Raw genomic sequence first — 18,122 nt, 5'->3', positions numbered from 1 at the left:
ATTGTAAGGCAGACGCACATGCTGAGAAGTTCAGGTACCACACTTTCCTAGCCCAGTACAGGGCCACTAGAGCAACTTGGGCCAGGTCGTTCCCGATTTTCTTCAAAACTCTGGGCAGGAGAGGGAGAGGTGGGAAAGCATACAGGAGTCGGATGTTCAAACCCACTGGAAAAGCATGTCCTGAGGAGGGCCTTCACAGGAACTCCAATACACATAAGTTTGGATAGTGCATATTGTCGACAGCAGCAGAAAAATCTAGCTAAGGTGTCTGAAGGCACCCTTTGCCAACTCAGGGTGTAGCTGCTAATCGTGATCTGGCTAGTACAGATTGTTGAGATTGTCTACCCTAGCGTTCAATTTTTCTGCCAGGTTGCTCACAATCAGGGAGATGCTCTGACGTTCCAGCCAACTCCAAAGTGCAGAGCATCCTGGCACAAGACCCAGGACCCCACTCCACCCTTTTTATCAGACAATACCACATGGTGATGCAGTTGTTCGTAAGAACTTGTGCCAGCCTCTTCTTGAAGGATAGTGAGAAGAGCTTCTACACTAGGTGAATAGCCTGCAACTCCAACAGATTGATAGGAAGGCAGATTTTAACTGGAAACTATACACTTCTGATCTCCTCCCATTCAAGATTACCTCCCCGGACCAGTGGTGGTCAGGTTGCAGTTGAGGAGCTACCACTGCTTATCTTCTGCAGTCTCCTTCAAAATCTGGATGATCTCTGACAGGTTTTCTTGGTGCTACACCCGCTGAGACTTCAGGTCAAACTACTGGGATAAAGTGGACAAGGAGGATGCTTGAGGCCAACAGGCCAAGAAGCCTCAAAGCGGCTCTCATCAAGATCCAGCAAAGAGGTTAAACCATCAGGACCAAAGCCTGAAAATTCTGGAATCATTGTGACAGAGAAAAAGCTCTGAACTGAACCGTACCCAAGACAGCTCCCATAAAAGGAAAACTCTGCAAAGGAATCAGGTATGACTTTGGCTTGTTGATCAAGAACTTCAATGATCTGAGAAGGTTGACTGTCGTTAGAAGGTGGCGTACAAGGGACTGTGGCAAACTCGCCTTCAACAGCCAGTCATAAAGGTAGTGAAGACGAGTATCCGAATGTGGGCATACCTGATGAGGGAGGAAGCTGCAGTGGGTCCAAAAGGAACGGAAGGGTTTACTCCTGCTGGATGATCTGGTTGACCCTGGAAAAAAACGTTGGACCCTGCTTCCTATAGTGTGGTTGTGCACCACTAAGGACAAACTAAAGTTGCTTGAAGGCAGATGCTGAACAGGAGGGGACTTGGAAAAGCTGTGCCCCGATGACCTCCTTGTTTTCTGCCTGGTACCAGTCCCCAGCCATGAAAGGACTGGATAACTACAGCAGGGAGCCTGGTGCTTCCCTATGTGCCAACTCTCTGGAGTAGCCTCAGCAGTGCTGAAACTGATGAGGTAACTGTCTGGCAGGGGTATAAAGGCCGAAGGAATGTGCCCTAACCTTACTTTCCTCAAAGCATTATAGGCTGGAATCAGCTTTTTCATGAAATAGGCAGGAGCCATCAAAGGGTATATCAATAAGGGAAGCCAGTACATCTCTAGAAAAGCCTGTGGATCTTATCCATACATGGTGATAAAGCCCCTACTAAAACCGACTGCTTGCCCCATACCAATGGTAGCCTCGAGACCGACACAAACCGTCTACTTGGCTACATCCTGACCACCTTGAATGATTTTAGCCAAAGAGGCCCTAAGCTCTTCTGGGACAGCCGGCAAGATCTAGTGGCCTAATAAGCCAACCACATTGGCTGAACTCACAGATAAGAAAGCTAAAGAAATGATTTATTTACCAAAAGCCGGACTTTTTTACACCTCTCTGTCTCGAGGGGTGGTAGGGAATGAACTTCGGTTAACCTTGCTGGTGAAAGCTTGTACCACCAACCTCTCAAGAGTAGAGTGCTGTGTAAGGAAGGCATCAGACTGTGAAGTCTGAACACCTGCCTGTTCAAAGGTAGGCAAGAGCAAGACTTAGACCATTTGCCCATATGAGTGTCTGTTAGGGCTTTGTTGAATTAGAGTAAGGGCTTCCAGGACGCAGGCCCAGATTGCATAACTTCTGCAAGCAAGTATATCTTAACTTCAAAAAAAGGTTGTTAATGTACAGGACCTCAGAAGCACATATAATTACCACAGCAAAGGAAGCACTCTCTACTGTTAGCAGCCCAAGGGGGAGGGCGGGAATGAACACTGTATCAGGGAAGTATCAAGCCTATCATTACCACTCTCATTCTTCGGGTGGTGGTAAACTCTGGTCAGAATCATAACCAAAAATATGATGGAGCCTTTGAGGACAGAGCCATGATATTGGAAATGTATTGTCTGAATCATGCTGTACAGGAATTAGGTGCACAGGACTGGAGTCAGAGCATGAGCTTGGTCGAGGTCGAGACAGATTTAGCTTGGAGATAGGAATCTGATCCCTCTTCAGTGTCCGGGATGACAGGACCAGTGTTGATGAAAGAGGGATGGGGCAGGTCTCAGAGCTAAAATGGAAGTGAGCACTGGCGTTGATGCAGAAGAGGTTCTAGGGGCTCAGCCGGTGCCAAGGATGGATCCATTGGCTGTAATCCCACTGGAGCCCACTGCAGATCCTTGGGTCCCAAAGGTGCACAAGAGGGAGCTGGCAGAATGCTAGAAATGTGCAACATAGTCTACTTACAGGCCTCGACCTGCTGCAGTGTCGCTGAAGATCCAGAGGACTGAAGGTGCATCGGAATCCACTGCAGGATCAGCTCGTCAATCAGGGATAAGAAGTGAATTTGAGTGGCACCTTGATTACATTACAACTTTTCTTTAGATAGAGAGCAGTGGGGTGGGGTTGAGTCCTGCTTTATCTTCTATTGTTTCCTCTTTGATTTAGACTTCAACTTACCAATGACTTTGATCGCAAAGAAAACCTGTTGCAGGATTTGCCTTGAGAGCAGGAATGGGTCTGCTCCATCGAATTCGAGCAGATCCTACACCATGTCTGTGATCCTCAAACAAAGACCCTATCTAGTTATATTTACTTGTAAACTATGAATAATTTGTTGAGAAGAGCCACAAGAGAGTTCCAGCCCCCACATAATACTTAAGTCCTTTTTACCTGCCGCCTGCTAAGTTCAATACTTCTTTCTACTTCCAGAGTAGCTGCTGCCATTTCTTGCTGGTGACTGTGTCTCAGTTGGTCGATTGCTGCTGCATGTTGATGATTTAGCTCGGAGCGTAGAGAGGCTAATTATGAAAAGCAACAATTAGTACATTAGGAAATACTTGTCCACTTTTGTATTCATTACATCCAATATACAATCCAAATACAAAAATCCAACACCACTTCCGAAAAGTTAAGACATGACTTACTTATTAAGCTCTTATTCTCTAATGATCTTTGTTTTCACCAATCACAAACATCACTGAGTTCATCACTAGTAATCCAAAAAGAATACAGAAAAGTTTCCAGCAACATGTGCGGCTTAGCACAGAATGTTTCAGTAAAGATATGCCCTAAAGAATATCTCCTGAACAATTCTGATTAAATGCTTTAAAAACATATTTTAAGGCAAAACCAGGAATGGTAGTAGGAACACTCCTTTGTGCTCTTGATGATGATAATGCATGGATATGCCAGCTAAATTATTATTTTTAGTTGGTCTATTCATATAAAAAGACCCAATAAACCATTCAACATAATGACAATCGATAACATGAAAAAACATTAAAAGAAGGATAAATAAAGGCATACCTGTAATACAATAATGTAAGAAAATATAATTCATCTATACATAAAATATTGCCCACGTTAACATTCTCGATTATTCTCATAGTCTGAATTTTCCTTCTAATTTGATAGGCAGAGTTTAAACATTCAGAGCTAGTATAAGAGCATACAAATTAATGTAAATAGAAAAAGCCATATATTATTGGGTTTATCATAAAATGGGCAGAATAGTAAGGATTGCAAGGTAGTTTCAATCATGCTGTACTGAAAAAGACGAGTTCCAGGCTGAGGTAGAGCTGATTTAAAGTTCCTGGTCTAATTATCGTTTGGCAATATTCCCACCCTATGTATGACATAAAGCGGTCATGTGCAAGCGGTGTTCCCAGGTAAGTACGGTCGGCAACCCACTGCTTTTTAGGGGTGACATAGGCGGTGCCTCTAGATATCGATACAAGGACTACTTCCACTCTCTGCACTTTTTCTTGTATGTATATAGGTATGATTTCTACAGAGCTAGCCAAAAGGCTACGTAGCACTGTACAAAGTCAAAGTACAACATAGAGTTGATGAGTAATAGGAGAAATAACTGTTTTGTCGACTGTTAATGCATTGGAATGTAGTTTGGGGGTGAATCTTATGGATACAGGGATGCTGTTCCCAGATCCTGGGTGCATAGATGGGAAAGACCCATTGTCTTGTTTTTTTTTCTTTTTTGCATTTCGTAGTCTGTATTCAGATGGTGTCCTGGAGGGAGGTGTGTTGAGAATCATCTGAGATGGTGCACTTGTATGCAAGATAAAGGGGGGGGCTGGTCATGATGTCTTCATAAATAATGCAGATGATGGTGCGGGCTGGCAGGGAGAGTCAATGCAGTTCGTCTTGGTAATACAATTTTAATGGACAACCTATCTATGGAGGAGCATGTTAAGACCCTATCAGGCAAGTGTTTTGGACTGATGCGTACACTAAAAAAGATTTTTCCATGGATTCCTCTCTCCACCAGAAGGGTCCTGATACAGGCACTAGTAGACTAGATTATGGAAACGCTCTACTGATGGGGATGAGGGAGGACCTGCTCTCAAGACAAGTTGTTCAAAATACAGCGGCACGCCTGGCATTGAACAAGCCAGCACGTACTCCATCTCTGCCACTATTGAGAGAGTTACATTGGCTTCCTATCAGGAAAAGAGCAGTTTTCAAACTTTTATGCCTAGTTTTCAAAGTGCTTCAAGGACGGGGACCTAGATACCTAACTAAGAAATTAGAATGGTATACCGCGGTCCGGCAGCTAAGATCCAGTGGCCAAAGGCTCCTTCAAACGCAGGAATGCGTTGCCAGAAGATCTGCGGGCATGTCCCACCCTGACTATCTTTAAGAAACACCTAAAAACCTGGCTATTTTAAGGTAGTAATGTTGTAGGAGGTCGCCTGCTTTCCTGGGCGCTGAGAGATCCCTTGGGGGATGATTTGCGCACCATATAAATAATAATAACAATAATAATACAGCCATTTCTTGATCACAATGTATCAGGGGAGACCAATATCAGGCCACCTTTATTATAAGACATTTTTTATGTGTGTAATCCATGTAAGTGAAGCAATGTCCTCCTTAGAAAGAAGATCTCTCATAATATCTCTGAACACTGCTCCCTAATAATTAATCCAGAGTCATATATTAAAAAGTAGAGTTCGATGTTCAGCTCAGTTCAAGATTCTTAGAACACCTAATTCCTCATGCAACAAGTAGGTGTAGATTAAGGGAGGTTTAATAGGAGTCTAAAATCTTTGTTTCTACAATAGACAAACGTTTTACTTCACTCAGCCCCCAAAATTCAGATTCATATAGTGCCCTGCAAAGGTTCCAAAATTCAGGTGAAGTTAGTGATAGCTAAAGCTGCTGAGAAAGTGCAATCACCAAGATTCTGGTTGAAAAACTGCAGTCCAGCTACAGTTGTGGTGAAGATGTTACAATACTTTTTTTTATCGGTGTGGAATATTTGGCGGACAAAGCAGACCAGAGGCTTAAGTAATCAATGTCCTTAACTTAAACCAAAGGATTTCTATTCAGGCAGATCTTTTTCCTCAGGTTTTGTTTGCGACATAATGCTAGACTCTAGGCTTCTCAAAATTAATAATAAGCTTTCAAGGTAAAATTGTTCAAACCCTGCACCTGATGACTCCAGTCCATTTTCTGTATGCGTACATAGGACAGAGGCACTGGCATGCAGTAAAAGGGTGGCTAGATCTGAACCCAGTCTGGGTTTATCAGATTTGATCCCTTTTAAACCATCATCAAGACCATTTGTATATACAGCAAAAATAAATTAGACTAGAGCAGAGCCTTGTTTTTTTTTTTTTTTTTTTTTTTTTTTTGAAGACCTCTATTTAGAAAAGGGTGCACACAGCTATTCAGCCAAACATCCCGGAGGCATGGCAGCAAAATTAGAGCATCAAAGTGTTACGGCACACCCAGGAGAGCAGCTCAGGATAAGAGAGGTCAATTTTTAAAATAAAATAGTATATACATGGTAAATACGCAATACAATTCCATATGTTAACGAGAAGAAGAGAGAGAAAAGAAAACAGGAGGGGGCCGGCTACGGGATCTAAAGTAGATACAGTCACCGGGTAGGCAGGGAAGCATGTCCAACTGTAGAGACGACCACATTTCGAAGCAAGTAATATAAGCAAGCATACATTACTGAAGACTTCCGACTAATACCCCACCCGATGAATCCAATGACAGGAGAGGCTGAGCGGCCACAGTCCCAGCACCGCCCAAAAAGCCCAAACAGTAACCCGATACCCTGTCCCCCAACCCAGGGAAGGAGAGAAAAAAGGAAAGTCCAGTCAAACTAAAAAGAGAAAAAGGCCATAGAAACAGAGAACAGAAAAACAAAAATACCCCACCCCCTACCCCCCACCCTGCACCCCTGCAGATGGCTACGGCCTACTCCCCTAGCAGCGTGCCTGTCGCCCAGCAACCAAAAACCCGAAATATAGTAGAAAAGAGATTTATGAAGAAAGGAAACACAGAAAAAGAAGAAAAGAAAAGTTAAGGGAGGAGGAGAATCACACATCCCCGGTCACACTACCCCCCTCCTGCGACGCACAGTCCTGGTCATTAAACAATCAGCAACCAAGCAAAGTAGATTCGGTAGAACCCAGGAAAGACGTCCTACACCGCCCCGCCCCCAATACAAGAAAATGGCGGGTCCCGGGTCCCTCACGAACCCCTAGCATCCGAGTCGGACTTCAGTCTCACCCTTGACCTCTACGAGTGTTCACCATGAGTTCCACACACCGCACCCGCCTATTCACAGGATAAATCAAAAGTCCAGCCAGTCCCCGAATCTGTGCGGCGAGCCCAACGGATGTCCACAGTCCACCACAATCCTCAGCCGCCATGACACACGCCACGGTGCGACCAGATCCCGACCGTCCCATACTCCAACACACTACACAGCTCACACGGTCGATAGATGCCCGCTGTTTCCGTCGGGTCACAGGTTCAATAAAGTCATTGGGGGACAAGCACGTAAACACGACCACATGCGGACTCCTCAACTTGGACGGGCGATACACCATGACAGATACAGCCGCACACTGTGGTACAGATATTGCTATCCATGCTCCGACACTAGATGGGCCTCGAGTCGTAGATTCTGGGATCAAAGTGGGAGAAACGGCTCGCTTAGGGGGACCAGACAGATCAGAGTCATTATGCGATCGGGCAGTTTCGGCGACATCCGCGATCGACTTATGTGGGAGAGCAACCATGTAGGAGCACAGACCCTCAATGGCGGCCACAACGGTTCGCAATGATGGCTCTTCTTCACCCCGCACCCCCGCAAACTGATCAACTCCAGACATCAGCGCGCCCTTCGGGTCACCCGATTCCCCCAGGGACCGAAGTGCGATGAGGGCAGGCGGGGGCAGGAGGCACACAGAACAGCAGCGATAAGGCCTCTCGGACGGGGGCCCCACCCCGGCGGGAGGGGAACGCCGAGAAGGGGACCCCCGACCACTCAGCCCTCACAGGATCATTACACCTCCTCAATGCAGGTAGAACCGCAGGCTCTCCACCAATACAGGGGCAGGTTGCTCTCCACTCCTATCGACCGGACCGTGTCTGGGTCCCCCGGCCGTCGTTGTTGCACTACAACCCGGCAGGGTGAGTACTCGAGGTCCCGGTTTTCGGTCAGCGTTAGGCCAAGAACTTCCACTCGATGTAGCTCCGGCAATCCGGGTCGTAAGTTTCCCAGGACCACACTGCCAGTATCAGCAACAGGTCACCCACACGGGAGCTAGGCGAAAAAGCAGGATTTGTAGCAGGATATTCAAGCAGCAGGAGGAGGTCGACGGAGCCGAGAGCTTATGCGGCCATCTTCGTTCGTCGCTAGGCTCCTCCCTGAGCAGAGCCTTGTTAAATACCCTTAACAATATCGGAGTCCTTTGTCACAATGCCATCACGTGCATGGTGACAACATGCTACAATATTTAAATGTAAAATGGTAACAATTACTTTTATTACAATTGGTAGTCGCAGACAAAGCCCATGGTTTTCATAGTTTCAATTAACCAGGGCTGTGTGCAACTTCAAAATCACTTTTCAAATTGAGAAATACCTGTTCTGGCAGTCAGGGTTGGACTGTTTCTATTGGAGCAGGGTCAATACTGATTTGCATATGGAAGAGTTCAAACTGAGGTGGCATGGTGTGCACAATAATGATGCAATGGGAGGCTAATATTCTTTCAAGCATTCCATCACTTTTTGTATATTTCAACGTGAGACCCTAAATGGGACTGGTATGCCCAGATGTGGGTCCAATGTACACTGAGGCACTGGAACCAAGCTGGAACCAAGCTGTACCTGACTGATGAGCTCTAATAAGGGTGAAACCCTCTTGGGTTGCTTGTGTTCCATTTCAGAAAGGACCAGGCCTGGCAGTTTGGGCTGGACTGTTCTTACTGGAGCAGGTTCAAGAATGTTTTCCATTTGGCTGGGTCCAAAATGAGGTGGCATGGTGTGCACAAGAACGATGGACCCAAGTGATTACCAGTAGCTGAGATTAATTCAAGCATTCCATCATATTTGTTCCTATTTACTGCAACTATGACCATGACCCATGGCTCTCGTTGGCACAACCAAACTCTAAATCAGCCAAAACCTAGTCACAATATGCAAGATTAAAATCACCATCTGTCAAAGCTAGTGGCTTTGGATGCAAACCTAGCCTGCCAATTTGCTGTGAGTAGAGTGCAACAAGAGATTGTCAAGAATACCTTCTTTGCTTTTATCTCTCATATTCCTACTGTAAACTTTAAAGATTTGTGCTTCAAAGTTCTGTATCCAGACTTAAATGGTAAACTTTCTTGAGTGCAAAATGAAAGAGAGAGGAGTTTACTTACCACAGTGACTGAAATCCATACCAACAAAGAACCTGAAACACGCCCTCTCAAATTCTTTACTGCAGGTGGTAACTAAGTATTGTACCCTTCTTTTTTTACTGGAGTCAGAAGCCATGTTTCTTAAAAACATATCACTTCCACCTGGCTTAGAAATTCTTGGAAATTCAAGTCTTCTAATTTGATCCAAAACCAGCAACATTCTACCTGAGTAAAAGGGGATGCCCACAGGAATTTGAAGGATGTTGCTGATAGTTTGGTGACAATCTTTTATTAGGTAAAACCATATTTTATCAGGACACTGGCAGCATTGTTGTGAAAGGCAGCACTAACCCAGAAACAGGACCTGTAGCCAAAATTCACTTTATTTTCCTTAGAGTTAGACCTATCATATTTTCCGGTACATATGTATCAAGGGGCAATTTGTACCTGCGTTCGGAACTTTTACTGCTTGTTTGTGGTATGTTATCATTATATTGATGGTCATTTTTTCAGAGGCAATAACTATAGGCTTGTGTCTAATTTAGTTTATTTTCTGGATGTGAAGACCGTAAAGACTGAATTTGCTGGCATGTTCCCTTATTCACTTTGTGATACCATGTGGACGAAATTAAACAAACATGTGTTTCATTGGAAGCTGAAACACGTGTTTGTTTAATTTCGTCCACATGGTATCACAAAGTGAATAAGGGAACAAGCTTCCAATGGAGAATACTAGGCTTCTGAACGAAGAGATTAGCACAGGGGAACTACTGAAAGTAATAGGCGAGGGGAAGAAAGGGAAGGCCCCGGGACCTGATGGTCTTCCTCACGAAGTTCATAGGGCCCTGGCGGATATTTTGGTACCGATTCTGCTACACATGTTTAATGACATATTCATGTCTAGAGTGGGTTTTCCGGACTCTTGGAAAGAGGCCACCATAGCTTTAATTTTGAAACCTGGTAAATCCCCCAAAAATTGCGATTCATATAGGCCAGTGTCACATTTAAATTGTGACTACAAGTTATTTGCAAAGATCATAGCAGAAAGGCTAAATGGGGTTATTCCCTTGGTTGTGCATGAAGATCAAAAGGGCTTTATCCGAGGGAGAATGCTGAAAGAATTGACATTTAATCTTATTGGGGCAATAGATCTGGCCACCACGTATAGTCTCCCTTTAGCGGTAATGGCACTGGAGGCTGCTAAAGCGTTCAACCGTGTTAATTGTTTTTTTTTTATAAACAGTAGTCAAATCTCTTAACTTGGGCTCGAATATATGTAAAGTGCTGGAGGGTATATATGCTGCACCTCTTGCTAGAGTTCTAGTTAATGGAGCCTTGACAGAACCAGTCCAGATATCAAGGGGAACAAGACAGGGCTGTCCTTTGTCCCCCCTTTTATTCGACCTGGATATAGAGCCACTAGCTAGACGGTTTAGGGGCTATGCTGGAATTCGAGCTTTCAATTATAATGGCTGGAGTAAAAAGATTGGTCTATATGCAGAAAATATCTTGGTCTTTAGTAGTGAGATTCATAGTGCACTTGAGGCTGTTTTAACAATCACTACTGATAAGCAAAAAACTGAGATTATGACTTGGAATCTCACAGCAGATGGAATAAGATGCACCAAGAACATGAGACACCTTGGGGTAAGGATTACACAGGATATCGCTAAGTTCATCGAAGTAAATTTCGAGATAGTTAAGAAGGAAGTGGTCACCCTGATGAAGAACTGGGCGCATCTCCCTCTGACCCCGTTTGGTCGGGTTAATCTTATAAAAATGGTAATCCTACCGAAGTTTACGTTTCTATTCGAGTCTATTCCTCTCCCCTACTCCAAAACTTAGTTTTTAAAACTCCAGGGTCAGATTAGCTCCTTCATTTGGGCTTTTAAGGGGCCAAGAATTTCTTGAAAGAAGCTGAGAAGGAGGTTGGAAAAAGGTGGCCTAGCGTTACCCGATCTGCTGCTGTACTCCTGGTCTTTTATGTTAAAAAATGGAAGAATGCTTCTGCTTACACCATCCAATTCAGAAGTAGGCAGTCTGTTCGAGGTCCAGTTGAGAAGGCACAACTTAACGGAAGGAGGTTTTATGTTTAAGTACACGGTCCCAGAGTACTTTAAAAAACGTAAGGCTAAAAATCTTAAGAGGCATGGCTGAGACATGGTATAGACTAGTGAGGAGAACTGTGAAGCTGCCATATTTCAGCCATTATGCTCCTATCTGGCATTCTCCGGGGTCCCCTGAATGGGCCAAAGATGCGTTGGCCACACCCTTGAGGGAAGCGGGAATAGCAGCTTGGAATCAGCTGATCTCTTGGGAGGAATGCAACCAGATATCAGGTCAAAGAATATCAAGATTTAAATATCTCCAAGTCTTGAGCTGGTTTCAAACTTCTAGTGCAAAAGTTGGAGGTTATAACGAATTTGAGGAGAAAGTGATCTCCAGGCAGTCTCCAGTTAAGGAAATCGCACTTTTGTACTGGGTCATGGTGGACATGGAGGATGGGAACTTCAACCTTCCAGATGAACTTTGGGGCAGATGCTTGCTGTCAACTACGCTTGAAGATCAATGGCAAGTATCTATGCGTACTTTATACAAAATAGTAAAACCTGCATACCTTAGAAGGAACCATCTTCTCTTCACCGTTCACAGGGCTTATTGGTCTCCCCGGAGGCTATTGAAGTTTGGTCGAGGAGGAGATGTGGCATGCCCAAAGTGTGGCAGCGTGAAAGAAGACAACCGCCATATGTTTTTACTTTGCCCAAAGATCCAGCCCTTTTGGATGGCCGTGAGTAAAGCGCTATCTTATTCTTTGATGATTCAAGTTAAGGTAAGCGCTTTACTAGTTATTTTTGGATTGATGGACTCGGAAAGTGTAAGCAATAAGAATCATCTAAATTTTATATTTTATACGATTTTATTGGCCCGCAGAGAGATCTGTAAATTATGGGTATCACCGATTCCACCAAGTTATGAAGATTGGTTATCTTCAGTAAAAAATGTGGCTAAGTTAGATAGCACAATAAAGGGTCATAGCAGGCAGGAATTGGTGAAAGTATTGCTATTTTAGACCAGGGGTCCTATGATTAAGCATTTTTTCCGCCTCGGCTGATAGCACCTCTTTCCATGGTGGTAGATTTTTCTCCACCGGGTATTGGTGTGCATAGGGTCCGGTATGGTGTGAGCTATTGATCCAGGGCGCCCTACAGCTACCCCATTGTCGGTAACTCATGTCAGCAAATGAGGTTATGGACATTTCGGCTGGTGAGAAAAGCAAAATGGTGCGATAGAGGCAAATGAGGACAAAACCCCCCCAAAAAAAACACGTGTTTCATCTAAAGACCCATTGATAAATCTGACCAAACTAATGTCCCTTGAGGCTAAAACACATAGATGCAATACTGTATGAAATACGCAGAGAATTTGCGATCAGGTCATAGGCAAATGGGACTGCACATCTGAGAGCAGATCAGTCAATGTCAGATCAATGTTTGGATATGATGAGTATTTAGGTACAGGCCATTTAATCTTAACCTGCTCATTCATGCTTTCTTGTATAGGCAGTTCTTGGCCCTAAAATAGTGTTGTTTGGCAAGAAGTGTTCCCTAGGGTCTTAGTCCCTGTCTTAGTCCCTGTTCTAGTGTTCCCTTACTCAGAGGACTGGACCTATGATTAATAGATTTTACTGAAAAAGGCTTTGGAATTGGTCTAACGTAATATTTGCACTTCTAGTTTTATCCTCCTCCACACTTGTGGCTTAATCATTCCAACAGTGAGCTTGCGTCTCTAAAACGATTGTGTATCTGCAAGTAAATGGAAATTGGGATTTGCAGCAAAGAGGGGTTAAGGCATCTATTTTGCCGCTACCATGGTCAGAAATACTGCAGACATGAGGCCCAATGACAAGATGGTTCGGCACACCATCTTACGGCATTGCTAATTTTTTTTCCCTGGATCCCTGGTTGGCTTTCTGTCTCCTCAGAGGGCTGATTAGTGGTTAGTGCCCCAATCACTCTCTGAACTGTCTGGAGCCCAAAACATTACAAGAACAAGTCTGCCACCACACTATAGCTTTTTTTAAATTGTCTTTTGTCTTGTTTGTCTTATCTGCTTTTCAACCTCCTGGGTGAGCAGACTGGGGTGTTTAACCTCTATCTGCCCACTCCTGCAAAGGAAGAAGGCCCACCAGGTCACCAGGGAAAAAAGACAGAAGTAGAATGGGAGAGCAGAGCATGCCCTTCCTGGCACTAGGCAACAGCCTAACACCCCAGGCTGCTTTTCTGTCCCATTAGGGTGGCAGATTGGTGGGTTCACGCTGAATCTTCGAGCACCTGGGGTTCTGAAAGCCAACTAGACACCAGGCATTGGTATCCAATAAAGGAATTGTGTGGAGTATCAGCCCATCTTGATGTAGGGTCCTAATCAGAGGCAGCAGACAGACTTTTACCACATGTGGGAGGCACAATGGGGGTGTTTCCCTCCACCCTGCTGGGCCACATATTTAACCTACGCTCAAAGGGCCCAACTTACTTCTCACTTGCTATAGGGATGACTGTAGTTCAGGCGGACTGTTTTTAGGCTCTAGTGGTGGGCACTGTGACCTGATGTCAGAACAAAAAAGGAGAAATGCTGGACGAAATGCTGGACAAATCCTACATTCACTCCCCAGTCACAGAGTTGGGTTTAATCCATTGTTTTCTTTGCTCACCAAGTCACCCAAGTTTGGACCATGCCAAATGCAAATCAGTCTTGACCCTGTTCCTCATGGGAACAGTCCAGCCTGAAGTGTCAGGCCAGGTACCCCCTGGACTGGAAAGAAGCATTCTGGGACCAGATTCGGGGTAAGAACAAAAGATGGATGGAATATTTGCCTATGACTGGGTCTAAAGTGGAATGGTATTGGGAGCAAAAAAACGATGGAGTTAACCCTGACTGAGGGTGAATGTTTGATTTGCTCAGCATTTCGTCCATCATCTGTGCTTTTTGCTGATGCCAGAACAGGCTGCTCCCACTACAATCTATGGAAAAAACAAACAACCTCCATGCCCAAATTGCACATTGGGCGCACTGCTTCTGTTTGCACTGGACACTGACTGGAACAATACATCAGATTGCAAAAAAACAAAAACAACTGAAATGCTGACCTCAGCGCAGAGTGAAAACTCTTGACAATTGAGGAGAGCGCATTAGTGAAGGACTATGGCTTGAAACTGCAGCTCCGTATTTCACTGGAAGTGTACCTGCCTCTGTTTGATGAGTAATAAAGGCATCCCCGCGTGGGCCTGCCAACAGCTCTTTTGCCTCGGTGTCCATAATACGGCCCAGGAGGAAAGGCAAAGTTATTCCTTCTTCGAAAGAGCCGAAGCCAGTGCTTAATTTGAGCCGGGGCTTTCCGGTGCTCGGAACCAGCACTTAAATGTCAACACTGGTGCTAGTGAAAGTCTGCCACAAGGTGCCGGTGTGTGGCTAATTTTGAGGTGACCACAACAACAGTTAATTATTAATTAAATATACATTAAAAATGCCTATTACCAGCTGCCCAAGCCATTCTTATAGGTTTAGTGGCCTGAAATAGTCCAAATTGTAACACTTGGAGTGTAATGGTTAGTAGTTGTGTTGTTACTATCATTGGTAGAATGGCAGGGGCAACGTGTGGTGCCAACTGCAGTGGCCTCCTGACAAGAGCCCTGGCACCTATTTGTTTACAAATTAAGCACTGGCCCAAGCCATTGTCGTGGGTATGATTTCAGAGCTAGTCATAAATATTTGGCTTCAGTGTTCTTAGATTTACATGCTGTTTCGTACTGAAAATGTGTACTGACCTTTAAATTAAATATAAGGAGTTATCGGTGAATAAATTATAGAGGCGTTATCGGGCAGGTTAGAAGAAGGCTTGAGGTGGAATTGAGAGCGAAAATTGCTAAGGCAGGCAACTAACATCCACCCAAAGCCTGGGGATCTGCCTTTGAGTGGATATGCATGTATCATAAATATTTAAGCTGGATTGCTCATATAAATTGGAAAAGGCATAGTACAAGCATGTCCTCACACCATGTGACATCACACTATTTCAGTGTGCAGAAGAAGGATTAGGAGGAAACACCCATAATACACCTTTGCCCCATGCAGATATCAGAATATGGAGGAGAACGTATCAATAGATGAAGAACTTAAGTTGATTTTGAATTAGGCTCTCTCTAACCTCAGCTTTGCACAAGAAGAGCAATAAATAATGACATGCCATCTGCGCTGGCAGCCAATCAGATGCCTTCCAGTATTGCGCCCATCGTCGTTTATCAACCAAATCATTGGTTCTGGGTATAGTTCTGTTACGTTTGAAACAATCAATTCTTGCTCATAAAAGACCTCTATTGACCCTGAAGACCTATAAAAAGTTTGTGCTATTGAAGACTTACTTTGGTTGTCCAAAGTTCTGGAGAAAATGGTGGTTACCTAATTACAAACATATTTAAGCCAATATCAACGTCTAGATAGCCATAAATTGAGATTTAAAACTCAACATGGAACATAAACAGCCCTTGGTTCGGTGATGGATAACATTTTGTGTGGCCACAGGTGTGAGAACGAAAATTTAGATGATACTGTCACTCCTTCTCTTTCTCAAACTATCGACTGCATTCAACACTGTTGTCTTTGAACTCCTTACTCCACTTCAAACTGAGGCACATGTCTCAAAACCAGCATTTAATTGGTTCAAGTCCTTATTAATTGTCCGGATCAAACATTTCAACCAGTGTCTGTTCCCATTTCAAATATTTGTATTAATTGTTTTCAATAGAGAAACACAAAGAACAACAAACGATATAAGGTGTACAGCAATATAAAATTATCTTGATACATCAGTTGAGCAGAAACATGACATTTTCAGTTCATCTGATAAACAATGATTATTAACCCAATACTATATAGGTCCAGTGAAAAAAATAATGCAAATTGATACATCAAACTGTACACTAATAGCTAATCTTCATACGATCAAGAGATAAGAAATGAAGAGAAATAAAAGATGAAAAATAGATAAGACTAATAAGAATCAGGTAAAAGAATAGGAGAAGAAAAAATAGTACGATCAGGACAATAAAGAGGCCTACACCAGTTTATGTTGGATGTTTGTCAAATATGTGTGTTAGAGAGAAAGACCTATGGTAGAGAAACTTTTCGAGGTCAATCATGGTGGTTTATGTGTACTGAAATATGCATCTAGACTGTCCACTGTCTAGGGGAGGGTTGCCAAAATGAGTTTTGAAGAGCGATATTGTCTGCATCTCTAAGGTGAGCAATCCAGTTCATCCAGCATTTATATGATGCCTTGTACGAGTCTTTCCAATTATTCAGAACTATTTTTATTGGGGATGTGAATAAAAGGTCCAATAGGGCCTTTTCTGCATGGTTTAGTGTATCAGCACCAAGAAAGCCAGTTGTTAAAGTGGAGAGCTCTCTTTTTCGATAACAAGAGAAAAGTAAAATTCGTTAGGATGATTGTGCCCTGATGGAAATGGCGCTCAATCTTTACGGTGTATATTCTTTTAATGCTGAATTTTGATTAAAGGTGCCCAGTGAGGGGGTAATCATCCAACACCCCACAATTCAGATCCACAGATCTGTACAAAAATTCTTAGCAAGCCCTGGCACACTTATATACGGTGTAACAAGTAGATAACTTATATTGAGGAAAAAACAAACATGTCATAAATTAGTCATTTTAATGATTTCTTTAATGAAAACTCCAGCCGACACGTGTTTTGTTGATCGGAACAAGAGACCCGCGACTTAAAAGAAATAAGTAATTGGTATAGAGCAGGGATCTCCAACCTTTTCTGTAGTGAAAGCTAATTCTGCTCAAGGAAAGTCCTGCTGACACTGTAAAATGCTGATGATATGTGTTAACATTACACTATGACCACCCTAAGAAAGATTTATCAGGAGTCCCCACCAAACATTCCAGATGAAGTTATAAGCAGAATGCTAGGAAAACGTTTATCAATATTGAATGCGTATGATCTAATAAAATTCAAATCATCACATGCTGTGTGCCACAAAGGGTACTACCACAGCAGTAAGTCTCCCCAACTCAAATTGAATTGTCATTCAGCTAATAACTTTATATGTGTTTTAGAATTGTAATATTTTGTCTTCATTAGCATATTAGTTTTTAAAAATACACATATTTTTCTATCAAAACCACTTTCCACTTTCCAGCAATCAAACTCATTTTTCCAAAAGAAAAACCTTTTACGAAAAAGCATATTTTTTTCTTTAAAAATCAAATCAGTTTTCATTGTTAGAAAATACACAGTCCCTAAACATCAGCTTTTCCTTTTGATTGAGTACCGCCATGTAAAAATGCCAGGGATGGACAAATTCTGCTTCAAATAACCAGAAATTGGAATCATAGGCCATGCTTGCTCACCATAACACCATTAATGCATCTGTTATGCTAATAATGCCCACCATTAAACTCAAGGCTTCCTCTAAGGCAGGATTTTGAGAGCCTGAGGGTCCACAGGTTAGCGGTCCTTACAACTGTGTTTCACACTTCGTCAGCTGCCTTCCATCTCCGAGGAGTGCCGTGAGGAGGGATTTTTTGATTGTGTGAGAGTTTTCGCAGTTTGCTGCTGCCAACGTGATCACTGTTTGCAGGAGGTATGAGCATCTCCCGCAAGTGGAGAGAGGTTTGTATTTCAGGTCTTTCTTTGCTGCAACCAGTGCTTAATTTGAGCCAGTGGTTGCTGATGTGGCCCACCAGCACTCATTTATGGGCACCGTAAATTATTTTTCCTCATCACACGGAGCAAGAAAAGAAATTATACATAAGGGGGAAAGGGAGGAAAAGACGGTAAAATGTTAATAATGGGAGAAACAAGGGATGGAATCTACCTATAAGAGTGAGATTAAGGGGTATGAACTGTTGTGAATTAAAAAGGTATGGGGTGTAATCAAGAGTATGCAGCCTTGATATTTGG

The 18,122-nt window shown here is 43.4% G+C and overlaps 1 protein-coding gene across 5 annotated transcripts in view; it reads right to left on the bottom strand.

The window, feature by feature from the left end:
- The window catches only part of FAM184A (family with sequence similarity 184 member A), a 572,845-nt gene that overhangs the window by 89,925 nt on the left and 464,798 nt on the right, over window positions 1-18,122 (bottom strand). For all 5 annotated transcript variants that reach the window (XM_078648472.1, XM_078648471.1, XM_078648473.1 and 2 more), the window contains one exon: window positions 3,137-3,264. In XM_078648472.1, the coding sequence (XP_078504598.1) occupies window positions 3,137-3,264 (128 nt within the window). The remainder of the gene's footprint in view (window positions 1-3,136; window positions 3,265-18,122) is intronic.

This window comes from Lissotriton helveticus, chromosome 6 (assembly GCF_964261635.1).
Source record: "Lissotriton helveticus chromosome 6, aLisHel1.1, whole genome shotgun sequence".
NCBI lineage: Eukaryota > Metazoa > Chordata > Amphibia > Caudata > Salamandridae > Lissotriton > Lissotriton helveticus.
Note: the sequence above shows the minus strand (reverse complement) of the source record. Positions and strands in the feature narration are given on the sequence as shown.